This window comes from Cyanistes caeruleus, chromosome 11 (assembly GCF_971803275.1).
Source record: "Cyanistes caeruleus chromosome 11, bCyaCae1.hap1.1, whole genome shotgun sequence".
Lineage (NCBI taxonomy): Eukaryota > Metazoa > Chordata > Aves > Passeriformes > Paridae > Cyanistes > Cyanistes caeruleus.
This window is the reverse complement of record NC_141711.1, coordinates 2,764,976-2,780,733: the sequence shown is the minus strand read 5'-3', so window position 1 is coordinate 2,780,733 and position 15,758 is coordinate 2,764,976. Positions and strand designations below refer to the sequence as shown.

The window sequence follows — 15,758 nt, the reverse complement described above, 5'->3', positions numbered from 1 at the left end:
ACACAAACCCACACTGTGAGAATCACCAGCACCAAGTGCAGTTCTCAGTGCCCTGCTGTGGTTTCTGCCACTGTCAGGTGATTTTCCTGGCACTGGGAAGGTTCCTGTGCCTGGAAAGGAACCCATCAGGGGCCAGGTGTGTAAATTTTCCCCCTCCTTTGCTACCTGAGAGAGTGCAGGGCTCCTCCTGTGGCAGAATCCCGAGGAGCCCTTGGCTGTGCCTTTGGAGTGTGTTTTGTGCTCTTCTCCCCCAGCTTTCTGCTGACTGAACAATCCCATTAGCCCGAGGCCTGCCAGAGCTCTGCCTGCCACATCCCTGCCCACATTTCCCAGTCAGCAGAGCCCTCCTGGCTTTGTGTGTTCCAAGGATGGCTCCAAGCAGGAGCTGGAATGGCTCAGACTGGCTGTGGCACGTGCTGGGCTCCAGGAGAGGTGAGGCAGGGCTGCTTCAAGGAGGAGTTGCTTTACTGTAACTCATGTTTGTTTGTATTAACAGCAGAAAGCTCATGATTTTCCCATTATTATGTGTTTTGAAAGAGGCAGGATGAGCATACAAAAGAAGCAGGCACCTTTTCAAATTCATGTTGAAATTTTGGAGAATTTGCATCACCTCTATTGGCAGAGGCTGCCATTGGCAGTGTCATCTGAACACAATCTGCAAGCTCCCCTTTTCCCTTTTCCCTTTTCCCTTTTCCCTTTTCCCTTTTCCCATTTCCCTTTCCCCTTTCCCCTTTCCCCTTTCCCCTTTCCCCTTTCCCCTTTCCCCTTTCCCCTTTTCCTGTTTCCATTTTCCATTTTCCCTTTCCCTTCCTGCCTGCACAGCCTCATCCCCATCACCCTCCCCACCTGCTGCTGTCCTTTGCTTCATGCTTTACCTGTGAGCTGAAATGCTAGTGGCTACTGAAAATTCCAATTAATATAAAACTAGTTTTGGCCAGAAATGTGCTAACCTCGTTCAGGAGATGCAGCATCTCAAGGAAATGCAGAATGACAAAAGCCTCAGACAACAGTTGAATTTTTAACAGGCTGTGATTGCAGGTGTGTCTGCAAAGCTCAGATCTGGGCTGGTTTGTGGCCAGCAAGGAGGATGATGGTCACTGTGTGTTTGTAGGTCACAACATTGCTCTACTGCAGCCTTGTCACCTCGTGCTGCAATAATTTCTGGTTTTTCATTGGCTGAAAAAGGAATGATGTGTGGACAAACCTTCATGTGAAGGGGATAAAGCAGACACACAGGAGGGGGGATTAGGCTGCTCTTAAAGCAGACCTTTATTTTAAGGATGCCTTGTACAGGAATTATGCAAAGTACACTTTATATCGCAGTGAAGAAATACAGTCTAAAATTTCAGCAGGGTACTTTTAATTCCACTCTAAATACCTTAGAAACTTGCTAATGAAATATGTGTGGGTTTCTCAGAAGTCTGCACGACATCTCCACAAGCAATTTGTGCAGCAGGATGTGGTACAAACACCTCGAGTGCACTACATTAAATCCAGATTTTCCCCTGAAAGAGAGGTTGGTGCCACAGTAGAACTGGAAGAAGGCTTAAAGGAGATGAATGTAAAAATATGGATTAGTTCCCACTCAAGGAAAGATTGTGTCTAGAGATGTACACTTGTCTGTCACAGGAGCTCCTGTAGTGGCCCAGTGTTCCCAGTGCTCAGAGTTGCTGCCCAGTTAACCCAGCCCAAAAATGAACTGGAGGAGGAACAGTTTTTCATGCAGGGAGGACAGGCAGGGAAGTAATTAATTAAAAGAGGAAAGGCACTTAAATTTCTAGAGGAAAGACCTGTTGGTATTAAAGAGCAGAGGTTTGATCAGATCTGGCCCAGAAGCTCCCCAGACAGCTGCAGGACAGAGGATTTCTGTTCTCCCTCTGTGAGCCACTGTGGGGTCACCTTGTGTCCCATTTCCCTGCTGTTCTCCTCCTCAGATCACTACAGATGCTGGTGTTTACTAACATATTTCAGAGCATCCACAAGGGCAGAATTTGGCTGCAGCTTTGTGTGCTCCTGCTGGAAGGAGTGACCACGAGGCAGGTTATCTCAATTTACTGGGAAGAGCCGTGTCAATAATGCCATCACTAAAGTTTAATGAGTTATCCATCATCAGCAATGGCCCAGTGGCACAGTTCACATTTGTTCCTTTGCCACAAAGAGGCTAAAGCAGGTATTGATTTCCACCCTGGATTTTTTTGGGAGACTTTACTGCAAGTGCTGCTCAGAGGTGTTTGGAGGTTCCAGCAGGTCTGTGGGGCTGGCAAACCTGGGCTCCTGAGTGTCTTTGCAGGTTACAAGCCACATTTCTCCAGCTTTCCACCCCTGTGTGTGTGTAAAAGCCAAGCAAGGCTTTAACAAATGTGGTTCTTGTACTCAGTGCTTCAGCTGCCAGATGGACCAAGCCAATTAAATCAGCTCTCCCAGGTGCTGGGCCATTATGTGGGCACAGGGATGACCAGGAGAAATCATTTATTGCTGGCTTTTAAAACATTTCAGAGCATAGGGTGTGATCTGATGAGACTTGAGGGGATTGCACTTCAGGATTTTTTTGGGAGCAGATAAGGGAGCATTTGTGAGAAGGGAGAGCTGGTGCAGGCTGCCTGGTCCCGTGTAATATAAAGGCTGCAAAGGAAATAAATCATAGGAATGGAAAAGCTGGAAATGATTTGCTTTCTCTAGAAGCAGCAGGTTACCTATTGGTCCAGGAGAAGGTATCTTTGGTCCACTGAACTCTAGAGCAGAGTTTGGTACAAGTTTTGGATTCCAAGATGCTCGTGTTCCTCTTGCTTCCCCTCAGCTCAGGGGAGATCTCTGACAGAAACACCAGAAATTGAGTTTGCACAGAATCAGTACAGACTGATATCAAACTGAGCCAGCCAGGGGACAGCACAGTCTGTCACCCTGCCCAGCCCACGGCTGACCTGCTCTCCCAGACAGCCTGCACCTGGCAAGCTGGCCTCCCAAATTCCTTCTTTATTCCTCAAAACTTTGGGCCAGGGAAGTGAATTCCAGCGCTCTCTTTATTGAATGGAATGTTTTACTGCTACATTGTGCTACAGCTTTATATACATATTTATTTTTTAATTATATTCATTCCATTTTCAGAGTGGTTTTTAGGTTTGGGAGCTAAAAGACTGGTGGATTATAAAACTGGGAAGGAGCAATAGTTGCAATCATAGTTGAAACACATAAATTTTGTGGAATAATGCTAAAGTTGTGTAACTACACTGAAAACTTTTCCTTTGGATGTGCTGTCCGAAGTTTATGAAGTCCTTGGCAAGATAAATAGTGCATGGACTTTTCTCACTGAACCTCCTGAGAGTGGAATTGCATCTAAAACCAGAATCCCTCTGTGCCTGTTGTGTGCTGCAGTGTGTTTGGAAATACTTTGCCACGGAAGGAAGAGCAGCTTTCTGATTTGGGTGATTATTTTAATCACCTCTAGCATATGCATCATGGGCTGCTTTTTTAAGAACCAGCAACATCCCAAAATAGGTGATTGGGGAAGAGTCAAGTGAAGGTTATCTTCTGCCTGGAACTGACACTGGGATGTCAAAAAGCTTTTAGGGGAAAAGCAATGGGTAAATTGACACCTGAACTAAAATGGGGTCCTTATGAATATTCCCTCTTTTTTTCAAACTCTCAAGTGACTTTGCACATTGTGGGGTTTTAAGGGAAAAAAGGGATCTCTGGCTGCATAAAAACCAGTGCAGTACATTTACAGCAGAAATGCAGCAGAAATCTGTACCTTTCCCAGGTAATTGGTGGAGTAGGGAGCTCCTTGAGATGTGGCAGAGCTCAGAGGTGATTGATTGAGGGGATTGATTCATTCTTTGAGCTCCCCAGGGCCCTGCCTGGATCCCAGAGCTGTCATCCCTCTTCTGGGAGCTGCTCTGGGAACACTTTGGAGCACATTTCCTTACCTGAATTTTCTATTTTTGGTGAATTTTCTATTCCCCACTTGCTGGAAGGCTTTTCAGTGCAGCCCCTGTGCTCTGTAGCACCGAACTCATCCTTTCCAACATTAACAATTCCATGTGGAATCATTAAACAACCAAACTTTTATTTTTTCCTACTAGAAAGCAATTTTTATTTTTTTTTCCCCAGAGTTTTTTTCCTGTTGTTCCATAACTGGGGCCACACAGAAGGCTGCAATTTCTAATTACAAATATTTACCAGTCCTGTAACGTGTCACTGAGAAATTAGACCTGGTTGTAGCTAATGAAAAGCTCAGCCAAGGGATGCACCAGTGTTAAGCTGTGGGGATCCATTACTTTCCTCAAGATTTGTGCTGTACAGGACTTAAACAAGGAACATTTGAAGAGGGAACCAAAGAGCTGAGGTTGATGCCATATTTAGTAGTGCATTATAATTTCTCTTGGAAGAGGTAGACCCGTAATCTGGGAATTTTGGCTGTCATCCTGCTGCTATTTATGAGCAATTTTAATGCAGTAATTACATGTAGGGAAAATTGTTCACTAGGTTGATGAGATAAATGGAAATTTAATCTTTTTCTCTTGCTTGGTTGTCCAATATTTTTATGACATCCTTCTGGAAGCAAGGGTATATAATAAAAGAATCTGGAACTCCACTGCTCCTTGGAAATACTGATAGTTTGAAAGATTTGCTCAGTGTAAGCTAAAGGCAGCTCATTAAACAAACAAATGAGATGTCCTTAGAGCAATCAGTATTTACTATTAACTGAACAGCACAGTAAATAATGAATTGCAGGTAAGGAACTTCAGATTAGTATTTGCAGTGAATTCAAATTACTTGACTTAAGCCTGGGGCAGAGAAAAGCAAATAGAAAGATGGAAAGAGAAGAAGGATGGGTAAAGAAGGAAGAGGAGGGGTTGCAAATGTAACATTTGTTGTAGCAAATGTGTTCATTTGTTGTGCAGAAGAAAGGTTTTCTGGGGCAATCTGGTGCCCCCATCCCTGGTGCAAGGCGTGCTGCACTGAGTCCACGTGGGAACAAAGGAGGATGTGGAATTCCTGGGAAAAAGGAATTGGGGGAGATTTTATAATTTTTTTTCCAGTACCTGAAGTGGGGTTACAAGAAGGCTGGAGAGGGACTTTGGACAAGGACATGGAGGGACAGGAATGGCTGCCCACTTCCAGAGGACAGGGATGGATGGGATATTGGGAAGGAATCCTTCCCTGGGAGGGTGGGCAGGCCCTGGCACAGGTGCCCAGAGCAGCTGGGGCTGCCCCTGGATCCCTGGGAATGCCCAAGGCCAGGCTGGACAGGGCTTGGAGACATCTGAGATAGTGGAAGGTGGTGTCTCTGCCCATGGCAGGGGGTGGGAGAAAATGATTTTTAAGGTCCCTTCCAACCCAAACCATCCTGTAATTCTGTGAAAAGCAGGACTCTGGGCCTGACCCAGCTCGGAGAGCAGGGCTGATGATTTCTCCAAGGTCAGGATTTTACAAGTGGGTTCCTGGCACTCTCCTACCCCAAGGACAGAGCTGTGCTTTGGCACCAGTGAGACCACAACCTGCCCACGGCTGCCAAGTGCCTGCACAGCTCCCCCAGTCATTGCTCCAAATTACTTAGGCAGCGAAATTGTTCATTTGCTAGGAACTGGCACACGTTGAGAAGTTTGGGTTTGGAGTTTAATCATCACTGGAGAGAGAGAGAGAGATTGTGCTGCATGAAGTTTGGGTGTGTGGCTGTGTCTGAAGCCAGGAGGGATGGATAGGCTGTCTGGGGGATATTGCTCATCAAGGATGGGGCTCGGGGTGTTTTGGGTGCTGGAGGTGAGGGAAGGTCGGGGATTTAATCAGGATCTCAGCAGTTTCACCTGAGGCCTGGTGGGACAGCCAAAGCTTGGCAGCCCTGCCTAAATGTCACCTTAAAAAGGTGAAGAGCCTGGCCCAGGTCCCTGCAGGGAGGATGTGCCTCACCTGCCTGCCTGCTGAGCTCCAGCAGCACCCAGAACAGGGCACAGAGTGGGGCACGTCAGGGGAGATGTGTGTGAGGTGTTGGCATTCCATAATTGCTGTCACAACCAGGATATTGCCTCTGCTACTCCACCAGGGATAACAGCCATAGCAGCAGGAGGTTTATCTTGCTGGGAGGTTGGCACGAGGTAAATACCTCTGCAAAGAACCTCTTGCTTGATTCACATCACCCCAGGGCTGCACCTCGTGGAAACCCCTCAGAATAATCCAGCTGAGGTCCAGCACGGCCACAGGGAGGTTTCCAAGTGGAATTATCTGCAGGATGTGCACAAGTCCATCACTGCTGGTCCCCCTGTGCTGGCTGCTTCCAAATGCTGGTGCTGTCAGCATTAGTATTCAAGCCAGGGAACAGGAGTGAGGTGCTAGACAGGCCAACTAATTACAGCAGCCTGCAGAGGCAAGTCGGGCTGTAGCACATGATGAAGGATATCCTGCTTGCTTGGAACATTGCTGCTTTGCTCTGGCACTTCATTAAAAAAAATAAGGAAAAAAAAAAAAAAATAAGGTGTGAGCTAATTGGTTTGGTTAAGGAACCGAGCTGTGCTCTTGTCTTTTTCTTGAATTTAATCTGAATTTATACAACGCTTTGTGACACTCATCTAAAACAAAACTTGCTGTGACCTAAGCAAGCTGCAGACCTCCTGTAATCCCAGCTCCCCTGCCTCTGGCTGCCATCCTGACCTGCCTGCTCCTGTCCCCAGAGCTGTCAGCAGATGGGGGAGAGGAGGCTCTCGCTGCCCCCAGCCCACCATCTGCAGGCAGCGCGGCTGGTCAGGTTTTTATGAGCCTAAAGTGCAGCTCTGCATCCAGAGGGATTTCTGTCAGAGCATCTGTTTTACCGCCGGTGGCACAGATCTGGGGCTGGGCGTGTGCCAGGAGCAGGTGAAGAGGGGGACAGCCCCATCCTGCAGTGACAGCAGCCATCAGGTGGCTGCTGGCTGGGGCTGCTGCGTGTCCTGTGTGTCCCCCGGGCTGTCACACAGCCCAGGTTTTGGCAGGCTGAGCTTTGGAAAGCTCTGCTGCTCACAAGTCAGAGCCAGGAGAACTCAAACTGAGGGAATATCGACAAACAGAACTACTGGTGTTGCCTGATTCTGGCTGATTTACACCCAGGATAGCCTGGGGGTACCAGCTGAGCCTGTCCCCTGTCCTTGTCCCCTCCAGTGCCCTTCTGCAGAGCGGGGCACTAAGCAGATTAGTCAGCTTCTTCCATCAGCAAATACTCGGGGCCTAAGATACTTAAAAGACATCTGGTTTTTAGCCTCATTTCCAAACAAACGAGGCTTATGTGATTATCGTGTCTGTCGCTTGCCCCTCGTTGGCCAATTTCAATCCTCAGCCGGGGATTTTGGTCTCACAGATGTGAACTCCCAGGAAGTTTTGGTGGGCTGGTGGCCGTGTGAACAAAGCTCATCCTGGAGGGAGGGCTGCAGCACAAGCTGTGCTCATCTCAGAGCCCATGGGAGAGGGAATGTGCTGGGGGAAAGGGAAACCTCTGTTTGTAGGGAAAAGAGGGGAAAACCCCCAGGCACTGGAGGCTGTGGGCGGTGTGGCTGAGCTCGGCCTCTGCTCCAGCTGTGCTGGGCAAGCCCAGCCATCCCCAGTGCCACCTCCTGCTGTCCCCCACGCCAGCTGTGATCCCAGGATTGCTTTGCTGATCCCTGGATTAACGGGGTGGGATGTGCAAAGATCCGAGAGCTGTGTGTGAGGCAGGCTCAGCCGGATTGCCCTGGTGCAGGCCATGGGCAGGCCGTGCCAGGCCGGGCTGCCTGCTCAGCCTGTGCCTCCTGCATGTGTTTTATCAAAGTTATCCTGATAATTGAGGTCTGCATTCTCCTGAGACTGATGTCCCTTAGCTCTGTTAGAGCGTGCACAGGTAAACACAGCTTGTGCTGGTTAATAATTCACTCAGGTACTGTGGATGAAGCTGGTGGCTGGAATCCTCCCTGAACCCACATTTGCAGAATCACAGAACCCCAGAGTGGTTTGGGTTGGAAGGGGCATTTGAAATCATCTTCTCCCACCCTTTGCCATGGGCAGGGACACCTCCCACTGTCCCAGGCTGCTCCAAGCCCTGTCCAGCCTGGCCTTGGGCTCTTCCAGGGATCCAGGGACAGCCCCAGCTGCTCTGGGAATCTGCCAGGGCCTCCCCACCCATACAGAGAAGGATTTCTTCCTGATTTTTGATCTAAATCAGAATTCTCTCCTTGACTTCTCAGTGAATTTCACTTAAGTGCTCTTTAGAGCTGGATCTGTCTTTCTTTTCGCAGCTACACAACATGTTTGCCTTGTAATTCAGAACCTAAGGGTGTCTAATGGAATGTGTAAAACCCACGTAGAGTAGTTCTGGGACTGTGGGGGAAAAGCAAAGGTTTCATGTTCTGGTTCCTAGTAATGAACTAAATGAGATTGTGTCCTTCTTTGAGCATAAATGAAAGATAAAAGACAAATGAGATTTACGAGCAAAGTCATTAGTGTACCAAATTTCTCTCATTAGATCTGTTACATTACTTTCCAACTTACACAAGTCCCATTAGTAAAATTTATGAACTGGAATGATTACAAATACACCATATTCCAAACCATCCCTACTTTTAATTGCCAAACAGCAAAAAAATAATTATACTTCTGTGCTACAATAGAGCTGTACTTTTGTGCATGTGTTTTTATGTTAGGATTTAAACAGAGGCTCTTCCTGAAGCCAGGGGATGGGGCGAGAGGAAAATGGACCATTTAGTGCTATTTAGCTGCAAACCTGAAGCATTGCTTTAATTTTATAACCGTGTCAGAGCCAGGCTGATATTGCAGGCTAATATTGCTGTTTGTTCTCTCCACCAGACTCCCACTTTCACATCCCTGTGCCTGATTTGAAGTGACAGTGAGCGGAAGCATAAGGTATCTCTCATTCTGTTTGGACTCCTTGTTTACAGAAGAGTGATGGAGATGCTATTAAGCACAAAAGGCATCACCATATGCCTGTTTTTCTTTGTATTGAGTTTGGCAGCAGCTATTGAAATACCATTATCAGGTGAGTTGTAGCTATTTGCTGTGCACTTTGCTGTTTTGTTTGGTATTCCTTTCCAGCTATCCCTGAAGGAAAAATATTAAATCCTCCTTTCCAGTTGTGTTCCATTTGGAATTTAATCTTGCCACGATGTGGCCTTTGGGAAATTCAGGTCTGATCAAAAGCTAAGCTGTCCTGTTTAGGCCTGCTTAAATGGAGCAGTAAAGTTGTCTAATAATGTCTCTCTGGTGTTTGCCATCCAACGCAACGCTTAGCTCCGAGGGTTTGGGTTTGTCCTTCAATTCCTCATTTTGGCTCTGAATCCCCCTGAAGCTTGTTTGATGTGTGTATATCCCTCCTTACTTGTCGTGCAAGATGCTGTTCCAACCTGGGAAAGGAGCAGGTGGATGTCTCAGGGCAAATGTTGGTCCCCAGAGAAGGATTTCACACTCCGAGTCCTGCCCCAGGGAGCAACTCCTGCATCCCCCACCAGCTGGGATGAATTCAAACTGCTTGTTTGACATGGATCATGAGCTTCCAGGACATGTGTAAAATGCAGGATGAGGCTCACAGGGAAAATCCCAGGAAAGCCAGAGGACCCCTCTGCCTGGAGTACAGCCCAGACCTCCCGAGCTTTGCATTTTTCAGACATAAATGGACCAGAAGGGTTGAAAATTGCATTTTGCTTTGTTGTTTCGGTTGCAAAAAAAACCCCAAACAACCCAACAAAGCAAAACTCAGCAGTATTAGGGTTTATTAATTATGGTGGGGAAAAATAAAGAAGTAAACCTAAGGAATAATAAATTTAGGGGTTTTTTTCAGGGTCTCAGAGTAGGACATGGGCCAGTTTCAGGGCATCCTGTGGATCTGCCATGAGCTCTTAGCACTCTGGAGCCTGCCAATAGCCCTGGCTCCAAGAGGAAGCCAACTGAGCAGGTTTATAGGATATTTTTGTAAAACTATCCAAATTTACATTGGGAAGTAGAGGTTTCTAGGTTTTTTCCAGGAAGGAACTGCAGTGGCTTCTTGTGTTTCAATAAAACCAAAGTGGAGCTGTGACTGTAAAGCACAAGACAAACTCTCTGGGTGTCCACTGCTTTTATGAACCTACCCAAGGGAACCACCTAACCCTTAATTAGGTGTAAAGAAGCATTTTCTTTTATAATAATAAGTTATTTCTGATCAGCAGAGCTGGTGGGCTTGTTCAACTTTGAGGCCATGTGATGTGACAAGACACCGCATCTCACTCCAGCTTTGAGCTCCCTGGATTTAAACAGCACCCAAAGAGCATTTTAATTCTCTTCCTGGCTGTTTATAACAATGGGGTGATCCTATTATCCCAGCTCCACTGCAGGGAACATTCTCCTTCCTCTGTTACACAGGCTTTTGCAACACTTTAATTCCCTCAGAAAAAAAATGAGGAGTTAGGGGCAGCCTCTGTGTGTGACCATGCAGCTGCACCATGGGGCAGGTACTAAACCAGCCTTGCAGTCCATGGGTTTTGTGGCAGTTTGATCCAGGATGGAGGCAGCAGTTTGCTACTTCATGTGTGTGCATCTGTGTCTGGATTGAATCCAGTTACTGACCTCACCTATGAATAAATTTGCCAGGCCACAGCTCCATGCTCTGGTGTGGTCCCAGCTCCCCTGTGGCCTGGCTGGGTTTGGAGGGGAAGGAGGGTGGGCACTGTCCCTCTGCCAGGCCTTTCTTTGGCCACCGAGGCAGTGCCAGTGATCAGAGTGTGTTGTCTGTGCCAGGGAGGTGATGATCATCTTTTCCCCAAGGCAAGCCTCACTTTCTGCAGCAATAATGCGATGCTGCCATTGTCCCTCTCCACTCAAGGGGAGCCCAGTTTGGCTGGGACAGTGTTTTAACCCAGTTCCTCTTTGTGTTCAGTTTCCCAGCTTCCAACAATCACAGAGCAATCCCACACCCAGGTTGCCTACCCCTTTGATGAGGACTTCACCATCAAATGTGAAGCCAGAGGAAACCCCCATCCCACGTGAGTACTGCTCGGAGAAGCAAACAGAAGCTGAGTTTGCTTTTAAGCTTTGCCAGTCACTGTTGTGTCTGTCAGGAGCTGCTGCACAAAAACCTGCTCGTCATCCTCACTGGGGTTAAGGTTTGGGTTTCCTTTCAGGCCGTTCAGCTTTTGTTGCTCCATCACTTCCCCTCACCCTGTGAATAGTTATCAGCATGGTTTTCCTTGCTGGGGGATGTTTCATTTCTCTGGCACGTGCCAAATTCACCCCATGGTTTAAAAAAAATCTTGTCTGGGTTGTGTGTAAAAGATGGTTAATCAAAGGGGCCCAGCTGTTCCCCTGCCTCTTCCACAGCAACCCTAAAAATCCCAAACACATAAAACAATGTATTCAAACACCACATTTGCATTTTATCAGATACCTTGTCTGTACCTAACATCAGCAGGGCCGTGGTGATGGTACAAATAGACACATAAGGAGTTACTCAGATAAATATCCAAAGATAAGCTCTGTGCATTTTACACCAGTGTGGAAAAGAGAAAGATTTTTAATGAAAATGTGATTAACAAGGGCGCAATAATAACACAGTAAAAACTCCTCCTGTGGCTTTCACCACTGAATGGTGTTTGGGCTAAATTAATAGCTGGTTTGAATGTAATTTTTTCTCTTTAATCCTCCACTTCTTTCTTTGCAGTACAATTTAAATTTTAAAAGACATTCTTTTATTTAGATCAAGACGATGTGGTAATTTTTAATTGAGCTCTGAACGGGGATTTGTAGCATGATAACAAATTCCCTTTGTTCCACTGTTTGTCAGTGCATCAATGAAAAGTTTCCTGGTGTGTTTAAATGATGAGGTAGTGCCTGTTAGGTATGGGGTTCCCATATTCCCCCCATCCTGGAGCAAGGCAGTTTGGCCAACAACAGTTTTGTTTACATTATTTATTCTCTTAAAACAGAAAAGAAAGGCACATCTGCCACTAAATTGATGTTATGCTGTAATTTCCAGCTGCCTGATTTTAACTCAGTTTAGGTAAATTCCAATGCAGCTGGGAATTACAGCTACAGGAGCTGTGACAATTCCCTCACCATTCATCAAAATCACTCCCCAGCAGCATCAAAACTACAAATGGTTTCTATGGCAAGGAGAGACTCAATGGAATCATCTCAGTTTCTTCTGATTCAGCCACGGTGGAGGGTGGGAAAAGCTCTGGTGGATCTTTGCTGTTCCAAAGCAGCAGTTCCACCACAGCCACAGCCTTTGCAGAGCTCCAGGTCCTGGGTGGCTTTCCCAGATGCTCTGACTGTCACTGTCCCTGCTCCAAGTCCTGAGCTCTTGTCTCATGTCACAGCTGTCCCCAGGCAGAGCGTGTGGAAGGAGAGATGTGCCTGAGAGGCAGCACGAGGCAGAGGAGCACATTCTGCCTCTCACCTCTCCTCTCACATCAAGCTTTTCCTTTTCTTCTGGTAAAACCCTCTTGGCCCGACATTTACCCCTGGTCAATACCAAAATGCTGCCTGCTGTAAACATTTCTTTTATTTTTCAGCTTTAACTGGACCAAGGATGGAAAACCATTTGATTTATCATCTGACCCAAGGATAGTTACATCTAACAACTCTGGAACTTTTGTGATCCAAAACCGGGGAATCATCAACAATTTCCAGGGGAAATATCGCTGCTTTGCATCCAACGTGCTGGGAACTGCCATGTCAGAAGAAATTGAGCTGATTGTTCCAAGTAAGTGCTTTACTTTTGGTTTGGATTTGTAATTACTACTTTTATTATTAAGATGAGAATTGTCTTTCCTCAAAACAAATGGGAAAGAACCACTCACTAATGTGATGCGTGGCAAAACACGAGTTGTTTGTATTCAGTGAACATTCAAAGGAAAAAGTCGTATTTTCTCCTTGGAATGGTTTAATTTAATTCCTGGTTTTGAGGACAGAAACCGAATCTGGATGCAGGATTTCAGACCACTGAACTATCAACTCCCACAGGTTATTACTGCAAAATAGCAATGGATGCAAATGTTTGAAAGCTCCAGGGGAAGTGATTTGATCAACTGTGAGTTCATTAATCTGATGTCAGCAGCATTCAGGGTTTGGGATAAATACTGATGGGGAGAAGAATAAAGCCCTGGAACTGAATGGAAAACAAGGTTAAAAATAAAGCAGGGAAAATTACTGATCCTAGAAATTTGTGCTTCCACTATTAGCATGGAAGAAGGACAGAGGGGAAAATGAGGGATTAAGAACCAGGTTTGTAGAAGTGGGATGAAATTTATGGATAGAATCAAAGGATCATTAAGGTTGGCAAAAAGCTCTTATAATCACTGGGTCCAACCCAGCCCAGCCAGGTTCAACATTCAACCATGTCCCAAAGCTGAAACAGCTGGTTTGTACCAATCCATTTAATCACCTGTAGGCTGGAATATGAGCACACATTTTGGTTCTAAATTCAGGATTGAAACATACGAAATAAGAGGAGGAAAATCAGAAGCAGAATCTTCCCAGTGAGAGTAGAAAGGACCAGAAGCTTCCCCAGCTCCGTGATGGAGCAGGGTGAGAACCTGAAGCAGGTTTTATGATTCAGTTCAGTGGCAGAGATGGAGAAAAGCAGCAGTGCAGTGGGGTTTTTTTCAGATTAGATCCTTCATTTCCAAGCTCCTGCAGTATTTTGTTATCAGATATCTGACAGCTCCATGCTCAGGTGGAATCCATGTGGCAGGGGATGCATCCACAGCCTTCTCAGCCCCAGAGTGGCAGGAGGTGGCTGCTTTTGTACAAAAAACACTTCTGGCAGATCAGTGCAGATGAAATGGGCTATGAGAAAGATGAATAAATACTTTTGTCCTGTCTTCAGCACGGGAAATAATCCTGAGAAGCATTCAAGGCATAGCCAGGGCTGGGAGAGTCGTGGTGCTGTGGGCACGTTGAAAACAAAGACATTGGGCTGGGAGGGTTCCTGGGAGGGACCTGCTGAGGTTGCCAAAACACATTTTATGAGTACTCCTCATGAAAGACACGCTTTATTTTCCTTCCATCCAGTTTTATGGATTTCTTTTTTCCTTGGGAAATCTATTCCATGTTGCAATGTGTCGCACAGCAATCCCTGATGCCAGAGCTTGGTGTTTGGTGAGGAATTAACAGGATTCCAGGTTGCTCTATGCTTCAGTCTCCACCACCTCGCAGCTGTTTTTTGGGAAGAGCTTTCCAGAGCAGAGGAGAATTGCAGAAAGCTCTAGGACAGTAAGTTGAGGTTTATTGAGGTGTTGGCTTCACAGGCAGCTGATGGCAGCTGGAGTTTCAGGCAGGGACAGGAGAGTGATGCAGTTCAACTTCAGACAGAGCATAGTTCTTCACTTTGGAGTCTGGACAGGGCAGTGGGGTTCATAGAACTTCTCTTAAACAAAATATCTCAAACTCATTACGTTTGAGAGGAGTCAAAGGGCTCAGTGTCATGTTTGTACCTCCAGCAGCAGAATATTCTGATACTCCATTGCTACTGAACTAAAAAAGATGCTTAAGATGGAAAACAGGGAGTTTATGTCTCTATTTGAGATTATTGAATCTGGATTCAGAGAAGAGATTTTTGCCTTTAATGAAAAACAGTCTAGAGGAGCTTAAGTAGATATTAAATATATTGAGAGTGGATGGCAATGAATCTATGGAGAGGTGACAAACACGGTTGTTATCAAAAGCAAGAGGAATTTAAGTGCTAATATATGCAAAGCCCTAAACCCAGCAAAAAAACCCCAAAACATTGTACAGATAATGTATTAGAGGGATTTACCCAACTCACACATCTTTTAAAGCACATTTGCTGTTATTAGAACTCTTCTGCCATCAGTTCTTTCATTTACGGGTGCAATGCAGAGGCTGCAAATTAAATCAGGATTGAGAGAGGAGTAGAAGGCACCTTTGATTTTCTAAAGTGCTGGATGCTCTGCAAATGTGCCCCAGTGAAGGAGCTGCTGGTGCACAGATCCGCTGTAAATCAGGCCCTGCCACGCAGGGGCTGGGGATAAATTACCTCTATTCACCCCCAGGTTTTGAAGCAGAGCCTGGTACATGTGAGATCACTCCCTGCATTCATGATGATGATGCAGAGGTGGCAGAGCTGTGCCAGCTGCATTCAAGTCAGATGTAAAGCTCCTTGGCAAAGTCACCATGCCAGGGAAGGGAAGAAAACCCCAACGAGGCAGAGCAGGGCAGTTTCTTTCATAAATTACATTTCCAGTGCAGAAGCAGAATACTGGGTCTGTAAGGCTGCTGCTGAAAAGGAGAACAAAAGACTGTTTACTCACAGTAGTCATTCCAGGGAAGCAATAGAAATGTCAGCAGAAATGATCATTAAATCTCACCTACATAATGAAAATACCCCACCTCCCCTATGCAGGATGACATTAAGGAGAGAGGGAAGAATGGGCTCTGAGGATCTCGATGTGTTTGCAGCACTAACAAAAGCCAGATTGTTACAAGATACATTCAGCATGAAAATGAATTTAAATGGTGAGAACACAGACTTCAGCTCCCCTCCTCCAGCATTTTGGGAATCTGCTGCTTGAATTAGTGAGCAGGCCCAGTGCCAGAGGAAAGAGAAGAAGTATAGTTTAAACTTCTTTAATTAACTGTGCTGGAAAAGACTCTTCATGGCAGACAGAGTTAAAATTTATGCTTGGTATTTCTAAAGCTGTTGCTCCAAAAGACCAGAGACCTGAGGATGGAAATATTGTCTGAATGTAAAATTATTCCTTGGCAGGCTGTGCTCTGCCAGTGACATTAGTGCCAAAATTCCCAAAGAAAGC

At 46.1% G+C, this 15,758-nt stretch overlaps 1 protein-coding gene across 27 annotated transcripts in view; it reads left to right on the top strand.

The window, feature by feature from the left end:
- Positions 1-15,758, top strand: part of CHL1 (cell adhesion molecule L1 like) — a 122,688-nt gene that overhangs the window by 62,349 nt on the left and 44,581 nt on the right. For 19 of the 27 annotated variants that reach the window (XR_015274784.1, XR_015274782.1, XR_015274783.1 and 16 more), the window contains 3 exons: positions 8,803-8,992; positions 10,865-10,970; positions 12,498-12,688. Coding sequence is in view for 23 of the 27 variants with exons in the window: in XM_086845214.1 (XP_086701340.1) it covers positions 8,902-8,992; positions 10,865-10,970; positions 12,498-12,688 (388 nt within the window). In the remaining 4 variants the exon portion in view is untranslated. Of the gene's footprint in view, positions 1-6,860; positions 7,841-8,802; positions 8,993-10,864; positions 10,971-12,497; positions 12,689-15,758 lie in introns of those variants that run through there. The other 8 variants (XR_015274781.1, XM_086845219.1, XM_086845208.1 and 5 more) reach the window with 4 other exon arrangements.